At 42.9% G+C, this 14,474-nt stretch overlaps 1 protein-coding gene across 2 annotated transcripts in view; it reads left to right on the top strand.

Moving 5' to 3' along the window:
* The window catches only part of LOC118819901 (inactive tyrosine-protein kinase PRAG1), a 45,634-nt gene extending 34,812 nt beyond the window's left edge, over positions 1-10,822 (top strand). For both annotated transcript variants that reach the window (XM_036587896.1, XM_036587895.1), the window contains exons 5-6: positions 3,056-3,801; positions 6,854-10,822. In XM_036587896.1, coding sequence (XP_036443789.1) covers positions 3,056-3,801; positions 6,854-7,948 — 1,841 coding nt within the window. In that variant the 3' untranslated portion in view covers positions 7,949-10,822. The remainder of the gene's footprint in view (positions 1-3,055; positions 3,802-6,853) is intronic.
* Positions 10,823-14,474: the final 3,652 nt, after the last annotated feature.

The following is a 14,474-nucleotide window of genomic DNA, read 5'->3' as shown; positions in this document are numbered from 1 at the left end:
CCATGTTATATTATTTGCAAAACTAGCAACCGACACATCAGCACATCTTTATAGTTTCCATTCTGGCGACGAGGTAGTAGTGTCTGTTTACGAAGGCGCTTCTGATGCCCAGTTTCAAAATCTTCAAGCAAGGGAAGCTTATATGAAAATTAATAGAAAGGCTAATAGGAAAGCTAATGGGGAAGCTAATAGGGAAGATAATAGGGAAGCTAATAGTTCATGGCTCTTTGTGGGCTTGACGGATGTAAAAACCAGGTATATACAGTTACTTTAACATACTTAGCAACATTTTCCAGCCTTTCAGCCTCGGCCCATTATATATTTTCTTTAATCTCCACATTTTTTAATTCGGCGTGTTGCTATAGTTGCTAGAAGCTAACAGGAAAGCTAATACGGAGGCTAATAAGAAAACTAATAGGGAGGCTAATAGGGAAGCTAATAGTTCAGGGCTCTTTCTGGGTTTGACGGCTGTAAAAACCAGGTATATACAGTTACTTTAACATACTTACCAACATTTTCCAGCCTTTCAGCCTCGGCCCATTATATATTTTCTTTTATCTCGACATTTTTTTAATTCAGGGTGTTGCTGTTGTTGCTAGAAGCTAATAGGAAAGCTAATAGGGAAGCTAATAATTCACAGCTCTTTGTGGGCTTGATGGCTGTAAAACAATTTATATATAGTTGCTCCTCTCGTTAAAGGAGCGACTGAACTACTGCAATCCCATTGACGCTTTTCTTTTTCTGATAAATGTGTCGCAGAGATTTCACCAGGTTTTTTAACATCATCAACTACAAAGTACACATAAAGACATGAGCATTCATTAGCGGAAGCTAATGGGGGAAGCTAACAGGGAAGCTAGTAGTTCATGGCTGTTTGTGGGCTTGACGGCTGTAAAAAAACAATTATATACTGTTACTGTAACATACTCACCAACATTTTCCAGCCTTTCAGCTTCGGCCCATTGTATATTTTCTTTAATCTCCACATTTCTTTGCTATATTGTTATATATGTATATATATATATTGTTGCTGTAGTCGGCATATAATCATTCACGCTCTGCTACAAGTGCTCCCGTCGCTGTTGTGCTGCCGTATTGATCTGCATTTGTGATAAAGTTAAAGTCATCTGTACAAGCTCTTATTCTTGGACTCAGCCATTGTTTTTATTCTTGTTATTTTAGCGAGAGCAACCCTGAAACGAGTACCTCCAGTGCAAAAGCCGCGGGACAGTAAAAAGGGCCTACATACGTGTTCGATTTCAAAACTCAACGTGCGTCTTTTTCTGTCCAGACTCTGATCTGTCATATTGTTTGGAATAGGCACCATGGAAACACGGTGTGTGACTGTTAGCGCTAATGCTAACTCCTCTCAACACACACCGTCTCTCTCTCTCTCTCTCTCTTTCTCTCTCTGTTAAACAGTAACTCGCCCACACCAGGAGGCAGGCAGTCTGTCTCTGCTCTGATCATCAGTCTGAACCTCTCTGGCCTCGTATCGCTGCCTTGTTATTGATAAAGTGACAATAATGAATGTACACGAGTGAGGAATTTGAGGCGTGTTGAGCTGTGGCAGCGATTAGCCATCATAACTCTGTTATCAGTCCATCTGTTTTTCCTGGAGACAGGTCTTTATTTTCCTCTCTGACATTCCAGAGAGTGGGAGAGGATAGAAGGCGCAACGTGAAAGATGAATGAAGCTGCTTTGTTTCCAGGAAAGAATGGATATTTTTTTTCATCTGTGATATCGATGCTCTGACGTTAGCGAATCTAATTTGCCGTTGACTGAACCGTATAGGAATGAATCGCGCTTGTGCTCACTTGTTCGCACGTTGAGTTTGGCACCTTTCCGATAATGTATCATCAAATAAAACTCTTCAACGTGCCCCCATTCCATCTCACTTTCTCTGACTCACCCACCCTCTCTCTCTCTGTTTCTCTCTCTGTGTATCTCTCTATCACTGTCTTTTTCTAATTCAATTCAATAAGCTGTACTGTCGTGACCGTAGTTACAGTTAGAGCTGGATGATATGGCGAAAATATCACGATACTTCAAAAAGTTTTCACCATACACAATTCAATACAATTTTTATTTTGTCTGGCATCTAATAAGTTGGAACAAAGTAGTGCTACATTTTAAAAACACTACCAAATACGCAATATGCAATTGTCTATATGCAATTATGCAATAATTACTATAATGCAGTTATTTTTATGCAACATTTCACTAAATCTGATTAAACAGTTTTAATTATGCTCTCTTAGTGACCAAACATGCAGCTGGGAGCTGTTTTTAAATACTGACCAGGTACTAAAGATTTAAGTTTTACAAGTGATGTTCTAATGGGTTGTATCCAGTAGTGGGCACTATACCAGTTGAAAATCTTCTTAAGGTATTAATAGTTCTATCATTATCGTTATACCAGTATATCACATAGAATAAACGTAGGTAACGCATGTTCCTTACCTTTCGTGTAGTGGCTGCAGTCTGAGGTCAGTTAGTCCAGTTTACTAAGAGCGACATCAGGCTGTAATGAGTAAAAGAGTTAACGGGGAAAAGAGAGTGGAAAAGCCAGTCTCTTGGGGTTAGTCATTAGCCATTAGCCTAGCATGGAGACTAGCCAGCTCTACGTGTGCTTTGCCTACGGCACTCCTCGCTCGGCCAGCTGCTTAAGGCAACGCCGCGGTCTCTGCCTACAAGCTGAGAGGCTCCGCAGCTTCTCAGCTAAAACTGATTTTTTCAAATTTATCAGTTTGCAGAAGCATAAGAGACACATGTATGAGACAAATGACTTTCGGACGTAAAACTACATTCAGCACCGGTTTTGCTGCTCAGAGAGGGTTGTAAGCAACATTTCTGTTTCTATATTGTTAATTTCTGTTTTACTGTTTTGCAAAGTAAAATATTTATTTTATTTTATTGATCCCAAAAGGAAATGAGAGATTTCTTAGAGATATTCGGAAAAAAATATATACATAAATGCACAAATACACCTGTAAAATCTACATTTTACATTATAATAAAATTCTTACTCTCTCTCTCTTTTTTTCCTTTCAGCTGGTCAGGACTCGACCCTCCGCTCTTGCCCATCTCCATTTCCCAGCAGTCCCTTGGCGTCCTCCCCCAGTTCCCCACGGGCTGACCCGTTTCCTAGCAACAGTCTGGGCCGGCAGCTTCATCCTCCACCACTGCCGGAAAAGAAGCTGGTCAACCGCACTGTGTCGGCTCCGGGGGACTCCGGGGTCAGGGCAGTGGCCCGCGCTCGCCCACGGCTGCCCTTCGGCGGCTCGGAGAGCAATGTGAGCGGTGGTGATGCCGCAGGACTTCAGCCGTCCAGTCCTGTGGAGCCACGGCCTGTGTCATCCTCCAGTGACTTGCTGGACGGCAGCCAGCGTCAGGCCAAGGGCCAGGGGCGTCTAGGGGGCCACAGCCGGGGAAGCGTGACTTCCTGCTCCTCTCCACAGCTAAGCTCCCTGGCGCAGTCCCATGGTGCGACCCATGGCACGTTGTCCAGCACGAACCCCATGGGTTCCACCCTGCATCTCCACACCCTGCTGAGCAACATGGACAGCCGTGAGTGCGTCTACTCCAAGCTGGGCGGCCTGTACGCGGAGTCGCTGCGGCGACTGGCGCTGAAGTGTGAAGAACATTTCACCCGGAGCCAGAAGGACCCGCTGCGCTTTGACGAGAGCAACTGGTCACTCTTCAAACTGACCTGCAACAAGGCCAGCTGCCTGGCGGGGGACGCAGTCTACTACTCGGCCTCCTGTGCCTCCGATGCCAGCAACATGTATGCTGTGAAGGTGAGGAGAGGACCATGTTTAGCCTGAGTGGCTGAAATTCAGAGGCATTAATACATTAATGGGGGCAAGAGATGACCATCGTTTTTGCTGGACGGCAGCCAGCGTCAGGCCAAGGGCCAGTTAAAGGGGAATAAGGTGTAAACAGAGTCATTCAGAGTGGTTTGGTGTGAAACGCTCTGTTCTAGATAAACTTACTGAGTCAGAACTGTTCACAGTGGTGGTGATAGGAACCAGACGTCCACCTCTAAAAGCTCCCTCACAGAAAGTTCCTACATGAAATGGTTATGAATTCACTGCCTGATGACTGAGACACTGTTTTATGATAGTTTAGAGAACTTAAACTCTATTCATGGTGGAGGGATACATGCAGGGTGCTGTGAGGCAAAATAGTCCCCAAAGAAAACTGAATATTTCAGATTTTCCACTATTTTCCATCATCAACATTCCATATGAACTCAGAAGACTCGTGTAGGTTCACTGGTGGTTCTGGATAGTAAATAAAATGTCTGTATTTGTGATTGTGAAGAAATCTGAGTCTCTACAATGAACCATTTCCCACAAAACCACTCTGAATGACTTTGTTTACATTCCGACAATTGAGTTATTGAGTGAGTTTGAAAAATCAGTGGAATTTAAGTAGTGAGTATCTTACAGAACTGCAGTGGAACTTTGCCAGTCCAGCATTAATCAGCATTAGTTCTCTGTTCGTTAGGGCTCTGTTCTTATCTTTTCGGATGTTAGAATGTTTAACAAACAAATGAAGACAATCTGATTCCATCTAACAGCCCTACTGTGGATGTTTGGGTGTGCACTGTCCTTGTGACAGTGTTATTTATAGCCCAGAGGGATGTTTTGGCTATGAATTGGCTGCAGTCGGGTTTATCCAGTGAAAGATGTGGGAGCTGCAGTAGGCTCAAACAGCCTGATTCAGAAATGTGCATACCTTCAGCAGTGGTGTATTAATAAGAAAAAAACATTCTTAAAAAGATGGGTTCTTTAATAAAGAAAATGGTTCTATATATAGCACCCAAAGGGGCTCTTCTATTGTTATGATGTCAAGTTTGTAACAAAAGAAGTGCTACATAGAACCATTTCCCAAAAGAATCTATATAGAACCATCCGCAGGACAATCTCATCAGACATCAGTCTGAAGAACTTTTCACTATGCAAAGAACCATTTAATCATGCAAAAGGTTCTTTCAGTGTGTGTGGTTCTATATAGAACCGTTTTCTTTACTAAAAGACTCTTGAAGAACCATCTTCTTTTTAGTGTGTATTGAGTCTTTTAATAATAATAATTGAGTGTTTGAGATAAACAGAGATAAACAGAGAGGTTCAGAGTGGTTTGGTGTGAAATGGTTCAGATGTCTTTACAGTGGTGGTGATAGGAACCAGGGGTCGCCATGACTACAACACAAATATAGACATTTTATTTACTATCCAGAACCACCAGTGAACCTACACGAGTCTTCTGAGTTTATATGGAATGTTGATGATGGAAAATAGTGGAAAATCTGAAATAATACGTTTTCTTCAGGGACTATTTTGCCTCATAACGCCCTGCATGTTATGTATCCCTCCACCATGAATTACAAAACTATCATAAAACAGTGTCTCAGTTTTTTCATAACCATTTCATGTAATAACTTGCTGTGAGGGAGCTTTTAGAGGTGGACGTCTGGTTCCTATCACCACCACTGTGAACAGTTCTGACTCAGTAAGTTTATCTAGAACAGAGCGTTTCACACCAAACCGCTCCTTGTTTACATCTTGACCATTTAATTATGGTTCAAACCCAGAATAAACGGTGCCTGTCTGCATGAATGTGTGTGTGTTAATCTGTTGGTCAGTCCTGTGTGTGGGGCAGTCCAGCAGGCAGGGCGTTTATGTATTCTGCAGCATCATCAGCATCATCAGCATGTGGAGAGATTGCGTGAGAGACGTGCAGGCAGACAGGATTTGGCCACTGGCTCTCTAATACTGATCTAACAGTAGTCACGCAAGCTGAAACTGCACTACAGTACAGTCATTTCTACAAGCTTGAAAAGTCACTACATCACATGCAAACGCGGCTCTGAAACACTGAATACTGATTAATCAGCTACCGAAGCCAAACCCTGCAGCTCTACTGTAGTTCCATAACACAAAATCCACTTTACTTTCCCAGTGCATGCTCTGCATTCACTGGGAGCAAGAAACACCCCACTGTTAGTGCACGGTTATTATGATCAATATTTGCAATTAACAGGTCCAAATATGATGAAGAAAGGCAATAGGAGTGTAAATGGGGGTGTAAATCTGTGGTTAGTTAATCACTGATAATTTTAGAATCGTTTAAAAAATATCCATAGTACTATTTCTATTTATTGTCTTTGTTTTGTTTTTGTTTTTTGGCATTGGGTGTTGTATATGTACACTTTCTGGATTTTCACTGGGTTTTGGGAGGGGGGGGGCTATACTGTTCCTTTGGTCTTATTCTACAAAAATCTAAATAAAATATTTTTAAAAATACCAAATACACAAATGTGACTGGAGAACTACTTACACAGTATGGACAACAAAAATGAAGTGTAGAAATAGCCTGAGAATTTTATTTTGGCCAAAAATTGAGCACCAGCCAGTTTCCCAAAAGGTTTTTTTGTTACGTTGTTAAATGTTAAATGGTAAAGCAGGTACCATGCTTAAATATGATATTTGTGCTTAGGTTCCTGCAGGAAACCCAGCCCACATCATTTATTAAATATTGCTATAATTGATATTTAAAAATTGATGTAGTTGAATTGCCTCCTAGAGAAGATTTGAGACGCATTGATGCATCTTTACAACTTTAGTACAACTATAGTAGCTCCTTTGCTGAGCTAGTAACCAGCATCGTTTGCTTATTGTTGTGTTTTGCATGATCATGTTGTTATATTTTACAATATGTCTATTCTGACACTCCAAAGACTAGGTTGGGAAACACCTCTAACATAGACGGTCATCCTGCCAGTCTAATAGGAAAACTAGCACTAATTGGTGATTCTCTTGCTCTATTCTCTCCCCCTCTTTGTAGATCTGTAAAGGCCAGACAGCTGATGCTAAGCAGGCTCATCTGTACGGACTGTCCGTCCAGCAAAACATCCCCCCGCACTTCAACCTGCAGCAGGACTGCGGTCACTTCATCGCCTGTGTTCCCCAGAGCATGCTGCCTGGTGAGGACCCCAAAGCCTCTGGCCCCCCTGAGCAGGAGCGGGTGGTGGTCATCACCCGAGAGGTGCCCCGGCAGAGTGCGGCGGACTTCGTCAAGGAATGGGCGTCGTTCCACCGGGCGCAGCCGGAGGTGTATGAACGGCGTGTGTGCTTCCTGCTCCTGCAGCTGTGTAACGGCCTGGAGCACCTAAAGACGCATGGCGTGATTCACCGCGACCTCTGCCTGGAGAACCTTCTGCTGGTGCCCCACCGGCGGCCACCGCAAGTCCCAGAATCTCCCTCCTCTGCTGACCCCCAGCAGCAACACCTGCCCCGCCTCCTCATCAGCAACTTCTCCAAAGCCAAGCAACGGGGCGGCACCGGTGTCGAAGACTCTGCCCCCCGGGACCACGCCCGCCTGGCGCCGGAGATCGTCTCAGCGGCACAGTACCGCAAATTTGACGAGTTCCAGACAGGCATCCTGATCTACGAGCTGCTCCACCAGCCCAATCCATTCGAGGTGACACCCGCTCTCCGTGAGCAGGAATACCGGGCCGAGGACCTGCCACCCATTCCTGCTGTCTCCATCTACTCAGCTGGGCTCCAGCGCCTCGCCAGACTGTTGCTCCAGCCTGACCCCATCAAGCGCATCCACATTCAGGAAGCCAAGCGAGGGTTGCAGAGCTTGCTGTGGGGCCCCAGAAAGGAGCTCATGGAGCAGCAGATGGGACGGCCTGGGATTGGAGGCATGTCTGGGATCGGAACTGGAAGCTTGGAACAGCCCAGGCACGATGGCCTCCTAAACTGGCTGGATGTGAAGAGAGCTCTGCTGATGATGAAGTTTGCAGAGCGCTCGCTGGAGCCCGAAAGGAACGCCGAGCTGGAGGACTGGCTGTGCTGCCAGTATTTCTCCACCGCACATCCCATGTCCCTGTGTCACACTGCTGAACTGCTGTATTCAATTAAGGCGTCACACTGAGGACTCTGTGTAGGATGTGCTTGCAAGTATTATATCTGTGGAAATGATGCATTAGTGGTCACTAAAACTCTTCCTGGAGATCTGCCTTTCTGTAGAGTCAGATGTGCAAGATCAGGGTTGAAGGTGGACTTTGTAGGAAGGTAGATCACCAAGAGGAAGACTGGGGACCACTGCTTTGTGCTGTGTATCGTATCATATAGACCAGAGGTTCTCAAACTTGTCCTCAAGGAATCCCCGATGGTCCATCTTTATGTGTTGGGGTTTGGAATCAAGCAAGAATGTGTACTGTCTAGGGATCCTGGAGGCCTGGTCTGAGAATCACTGGTATAGACATTCTAATACTTCCTGGAAACAAGAGAAAATGTAACACCAACTGCCAACAAATCTGTTAAAACTGCCACCCAACTTCCGTTTTTTCCTGTTGGAACAATTGCTGCTTCCAACAGTTGTCTGCTTCAGAAAATGACCCTCCTAAAATGGAGTGGAGCATCAAAACAAAGCACACCCTCGCTGAGGAACTGGGACTCAGAGACTCAAGGACTCACATCTGCATCTGCATCTGTATCTGTATCTTATTTATTCTTTATTTCAACAAAAGCAATGAACAAACTCAAAGCATCTGAAACTCTCTCACTCTACAGCTTCTTTTTCTTTCTGTTTATCCCAGCCAAGGGAAAAAAGGAAGTTTGTTACTAGCATAGAACTGCTGGGTTTTCATCACTGACCCTTTTGATTTCTGTATTCCACTTTTGTCTCTCCGTTAGACAATACAGGGATCTTCCAATGGGCTGCCCTTATTCAGCCCGTTTCCTCAGCAGTTCACATATTCTGCATGGAAGCTACACTTGCGGGATGTTGTGGGAACTATTTATTCTTTGCTCGGCTTGAGCCGTCAGCAAATTAGACTTCTAGCCAGCAAGGTGTTGCATGAATCAGTCCAAACCATTCGCCCCTCCTTTGAAGCTTCGGAAGGAAACTGTGAAACCGTCCAGTGTTTTGGACCAGGAATCCTGCTCCTGGTGGTCCAATCCGAACCTGATCTAGCACACCTGGTTCTGATGTTGCGTTCTTGAAGGCTGTAATTAATCACAGTGTGTTAGATTAGGGCTAGAACAAAGCTCGGCAGGGTAGTAGGTCGCTAGGACAGCCGTTTCAGAGTGACCCTCTGGTCCTGGTTTGAGAGCAGAGAGGGAAAGTGGACACTGGCGTGATCTGCCTTGAGGGACGGTTTCTACCCAGAGCATTTAACAGCGGACAGCCCCCACGGAGCCCCGGAGAAAACCATATGGGTCATCCAGTAAACATCCAGCCCACACGCTGACTCAGCAAAACACTGCCACAATGCAGAGAGAGAGAGAGAGAGAGAGAGGATATCTGAAAGGAGACCGTAAACACAGCCGGATACGTGGTTGCTTCTCCTCATAAAAACCAGCACAGTAAAAACCAGGAGGACATCTTGTCTGCCTTTTAAGTCAGAGGCACATATGGGCTTCATTAACCTCACTGGTTTTTAAGTTCGTTCGAAAATGACCTGCTATAAACCCCTTACAGGACTTTCAGCGAAAAGGCAAATGTACAGTTTCCACCCCCTTAACCCACACATAGTCAATCAGCCAAGTCATGTTTGCTGTCTGATGCTTGCTTGTCTAGTTTTAGCATGAGGCTAATAGATTACAGTGTCATACAGTGGCCAAAGATTTCTCCATTCCAATTGAATACATCCTGATTATAGATGAAGACTGAGGTGTTTAAGCTCACTCTACTCAACGATCTGACGAAAACCTCTGTTTACATGCACTTAAAACTTTCACTGTGACCCAAATGCACATGCACAGAACATACTTAAACTTTCCGATTGGGAATGTAATCAGATACAGGTGTTTAAACGGCTATTATTTTTCTATTTAATGGATTATTTACAGGATTATTTACCCACCTTGTTCAGTCAGATAGAAACTGTATTCCGAATGGCCTCAATCGGACTAGACTATTCTGATTGAAGTGTTTACATGGACATATTCTATTCCTATTAAGCTATTTATCGGATTATTAATGGACTATCAGGCTGCATGTAAACGTGGCTAGCGTTAGATCCACATTAGCAAATCTGTTTGAGATTGCTTAGCACCATGCTAATGGCTGGAGTATAATCCTCCAAAGAAGCAAACTTTAGACACCAAACATGTCTTGGCTGATCAGCTCCATTTATTGAAAGAGAGGAAACTGGTTACATTACATTTTTTAACCTAAACTATCGCAGTTTAACTAGCTTCTTCAAAAGTTTCGCCCTTATTTTGCAAACGTGTGATTACTGTTACTAAATATTAATTATTGATTGTTGATCTTTCTTCAGCCTTTTGTTCTCCGTGCGGGGACGAGTGAAGTAAGGGAGCAAGAACCCTGCTGTAAATGTACAGTATAAATCTCTGAGAAGAGATGGTGTGAAACTGGAATTTCACAGAAACATTTTTTTTGCTTTCTTGTTTTGAAGTGAAAACTTGTACATAAACCGTGTGATGAAATGGTGGGTCAAGCAGGTCTTAACGGCGATTGGTTTATGGTTTATCTGAGCTCATCTGCTCTGGTCACTGGAATGCCTTCGTTTGTTTGTTTATTTGTGTATTTGTTTTTTTGTTTTGGTCTCCTGTCTGGAGCGGCATTGCCTGTGCATGCTTAAGCACCGCAAAACTGTGAGGCTTCTCCACGACTGCAAGGAAAATAAAAGAACTGTTTGCTCATAGCTTGATGCCAAGATATAATGATGGTGTAACTTTACAGAAACGCTCCAAATCTTAACGTCCTGTATTAACCTGCCGTGTACTGTGTACTGACCACTCCGTCTTCATCTACCAATAAACTGTAAATATGTTTTCACTCATTCTGAAAGAGCTTTTTGTTTTCAGAACCGCCTTCTTTTCCAGGTTATCTGTCAAGATGGAGAAAATAACAAGTCCCTTCATGGGAAAAGCAAACAAAAAGGTTGTGTTTACTTATTCCTGGTTATCTTTCCATCTTCCTGCCATACATACACGAAAGTATTTGCAACAAAGCAAAAATCGCTTAATCAGCGTGTGAAATACCCTCTGCTATTTGGGGGTTCCCATGTTGGCCGGCTGCAATCTCACTCACTATAGCAGTGATGATGTTTTAAGGGCGACAAACTGTTTGTTTTATCAGTTCCTCTTCTGTAGAGTCTCTGTTCTAGTGCGGTTCTGCGCTCTTCCTCACAGTAACTGAGATCTTCCTCGTCTCCTCTTCTGTAGAGTCTCTGTTCTAGTGCGGTTCTGCGCTCTTCCTCACACTAACTGAGATCTTCCTCGTCTCCTCTTCTGTAGAGTCTCTGTTCTAGTGCGGTTCTGCGCTCTTCCTCACAGTAACTGAGATCTTCCTCGTCTCCTCTTCTGTCTTCAGTGTGTGAAATGAGGAACAGTCAGTCTTTAAACCAAATTCTTCGGAAACTGGGCGAGTTTTCAGAATTAATTGTAAGTTAATAAGTTTTTGAGAGGAATCCGGGCAGAGTTACAGTTTCTAGGTTATGAAGGACCGACTGGGTGAACCAGTCTGCTACAGCGCCACCCTGAGGCAGAGTGCTACGGCTCTAATTAGTTAAGAACACCAGAGACAGAAGCTGATTGTAGGTGAAACAGATCAACAATGAGCTTCATTGAATCTGGATTTTAGCATCTGTGTTTCCCTAAATGACAGCATAACGTGAAAAGTTTTTTTCAGGGACCCCTAGCATTTAGATTTTGAGACATTCAGGGCATCCAAGATGTTAATTATGGGGTTCTGGACCCCCCGGGACCCTTTGTATCTCACACCGTGTGTCTAGAGCTGCAATGAACAAAACAAAAATAATTTCAGTCTCATAGAACCGGTTCTAAACGTAGGTATTGTGATATGAACTGAGTCTGTTCTACAGTTTCTCATTAGGCTGAATGAATAACCGACTCTAAATGTAGGTATTGTGATATAAACTGAGTCTGTTCTACAGTTTCTCATTAGGCTGAATGAAAAACCGACTCTAAATGTAGGTATTGTGATATAAACTGAGTCTGTTCTACAGTTTCTCATTAGGCTGAATGAATAACTGACTCTAAATGTAGGTATTGTGATATAAACTGAGTCTGTTCTACAGTTTCTCATTAGGCTGAATGAATAACTGACTCTAAATGTAGGTATTGTGATATAAACTGAGTCTGTTCTACAGTTTCTCATTAGGCTGAATGAATAACTGACTCTAAATGTAGGTATTGTGATATAAACTGAGTCTGTTCTACAGTTTCTCATTAGGCTGAATGAAAAACCGACTCTAATGTAGGTATTGTGATATAAACTGAGTCTGTTCTACAGTTTCTCATTAGGCTGAATGAATAACTGACTCTAAATGTAGGTATTGTGATATAAACTGAGTCTGTTCTACAGTTTCTCATTAGGCTGAATGAATAACTGACTCTAAATGTAGGTATTGTGATATAAACTGAGTCTGTTCTACAGTTTCTCATTAGGCTGAATGAATAACCGACTCTAAATGTAGGTATTGTGATATAAACTGAGTCTGTTCTACAGTTTCTCATTAGGTTGAATGAAAAACTGGCTCTAAATGTAGATATTGTGACATTATACATTATACATTAGCTGAACGGTTTAAAAAGGTCCCCCTTAAATCAAGCCGTTTTCCAGAGTGGTAACGCAGTGCTGCGTTTCTGTTTGCTGATTCATTGCGAGTGTTGACGCTGAAGCACATCTTTCATCATTTATTTAAATGTGGGCCCTCTTGAGAAGAATCCGGAAGGCGGTAGTCTAGCTTGTTGCTTCTCCCGAAATCTGCCCGGTGATTTCGAATCCTCCACCCCTCCTTCCACCTCACCCCCCCTCGTCACGCCCTTGATCCTGCCGTTGCTTTCTGCTCTGCGTCCCTGTCTGAAAAGCTCATTCCAGCCTTTTTGTCATAGGTGGAATGTGTTGCTATGGAACGGCAGCCAACGGAATGCGGTTCCTGAGGAAGACCCCTCCGACCCCCCCCCTCCCCGGACAAAAAGCTCCGGCTTGGCTCTTTTGTTTCCCCCACTGACTGCCCAGCTTGTGTCTCGCTGGACTGAAACACATTACAAAGGGCTTTGTAAACAAGAGACAATGGAGGCCTTTAAAACCAACTAATTAACTGAAACCTGAGTAAAGTGTTAATATATCTGCAGTGTTAGATGATGAGGTGGGAAATGTGTCAGCAAAGTAAGCAGCTGGTGGATCGATGGCTTCGGTGAAAGCCTAAGTTGTCACTTACAGAACGCTTCAAAGTCTGGAATCACTGTTTTCAACAATAAGAAAGCAATTTTGGTCTACAAGCATGTATAACGTGGCTAATATGCAGGGGTCTTTCACAACTTCATAGGTCTCAAACAGTTAGTAGGAAAACAAAAAATTTAGGTTGCCGAATGATGAGCAAAGCTGCAGATGTAAAAGCAATATCCAGAAATAAATTGATATGCAGAATGATAAAATTAATATCCAGAATAAAGTTCTACAAAGTTAACGTACAGAATGAAGTTCTATAAAATTAACATCCTAAATGAAGTTCTATAAAATTAACGTCTAGAATGAAGTTCTATAAAATTAACGTCTAGAATGAAGTTCTATAAAATTAACATCCTGAATGAAGTTCTATAAAATTAATATCCAGAATACAGTTCTAACAAAATATTAGCAGTTAGTGTGTTGAGCTGTCAAATGTCATCGCGTTAGCTTCTACTGTAACAAGCTTGATATCGTAACAATAGTAGAACCCTTTTTGGTGCTATAACATTCCTTTTCAAAAAGGACTATCTACATTCTCCAGCAATCTGAAGAACTCTTTCATGATGCAAAGAACCCTTTAATCATTGGAAGTTCTTTGAATGTTCGTGGTTCTATAAGAAACCATTTTATTTACAGAAGAGCCCTTAAAGAACCATCATTTTAAAGTGTGTAGTTAAAAGCTGTAGCAGCCACCTTAAAACCTGAATTTGTTCCATACTTTTGTCCGTGTTTATATGTTTATATATAACAGCTTGTCATAGAGTTTGACTTTCTGTGTTATTAACCATGTAAATGTATCTGAATGGCTTCAAAAAGTGCACACTTTAGTGCTTTTCCTGCCACTTTAACCCCAGACTTTTTACATACTGAGGCTTATTATTCAGTAATTATGTGGACTACAATGCAAACTGGCTGAGCTATTCTTAGGTGCTCTGGCCATTTAAGGGGTTAACTCAGTAACAGGCTGTTAATGTACTGATTAGTTGGATCAGGTGTGTGTTTGAGGCAGGAAAACACTAAAAATTGCAGGACAGTGGGCCTTCAAGAACAGAGTTGAGAAACAATGTACTAGACCATCTTATTGTTCTAGTGAGGAACCTGTACTCTGATCAACAAGCCACAGTCAGGACAGAAAATGGACGGACTGGTTCCACATCGGCAAAAGAGTTCGACAAGGCTGCCCACCTTCACCATACCCGTTTGACCTGTATGCAGAACATATACAGAGACT

The sequence above is a fragment of the Colossoma macropomum genome, unplaced genomic scaffold (assembly GCF_904425465.1).
Source record: "Colossoma macropomum unplaced genomic scaffold, Colossoma_macropomum, whole genome shotgun sequence".
NCBI lineage: Eukaryota > Metazoa > Chordata > Actinopteri > Characiformes > Serrasalmidae > Colossoma > Colossoma macropomum.
The sequence above is the reverse complement of the archived record's forward strand: the minus strand, read 5'-3'. Positions and strand labels throughout refer to the sequence as shown.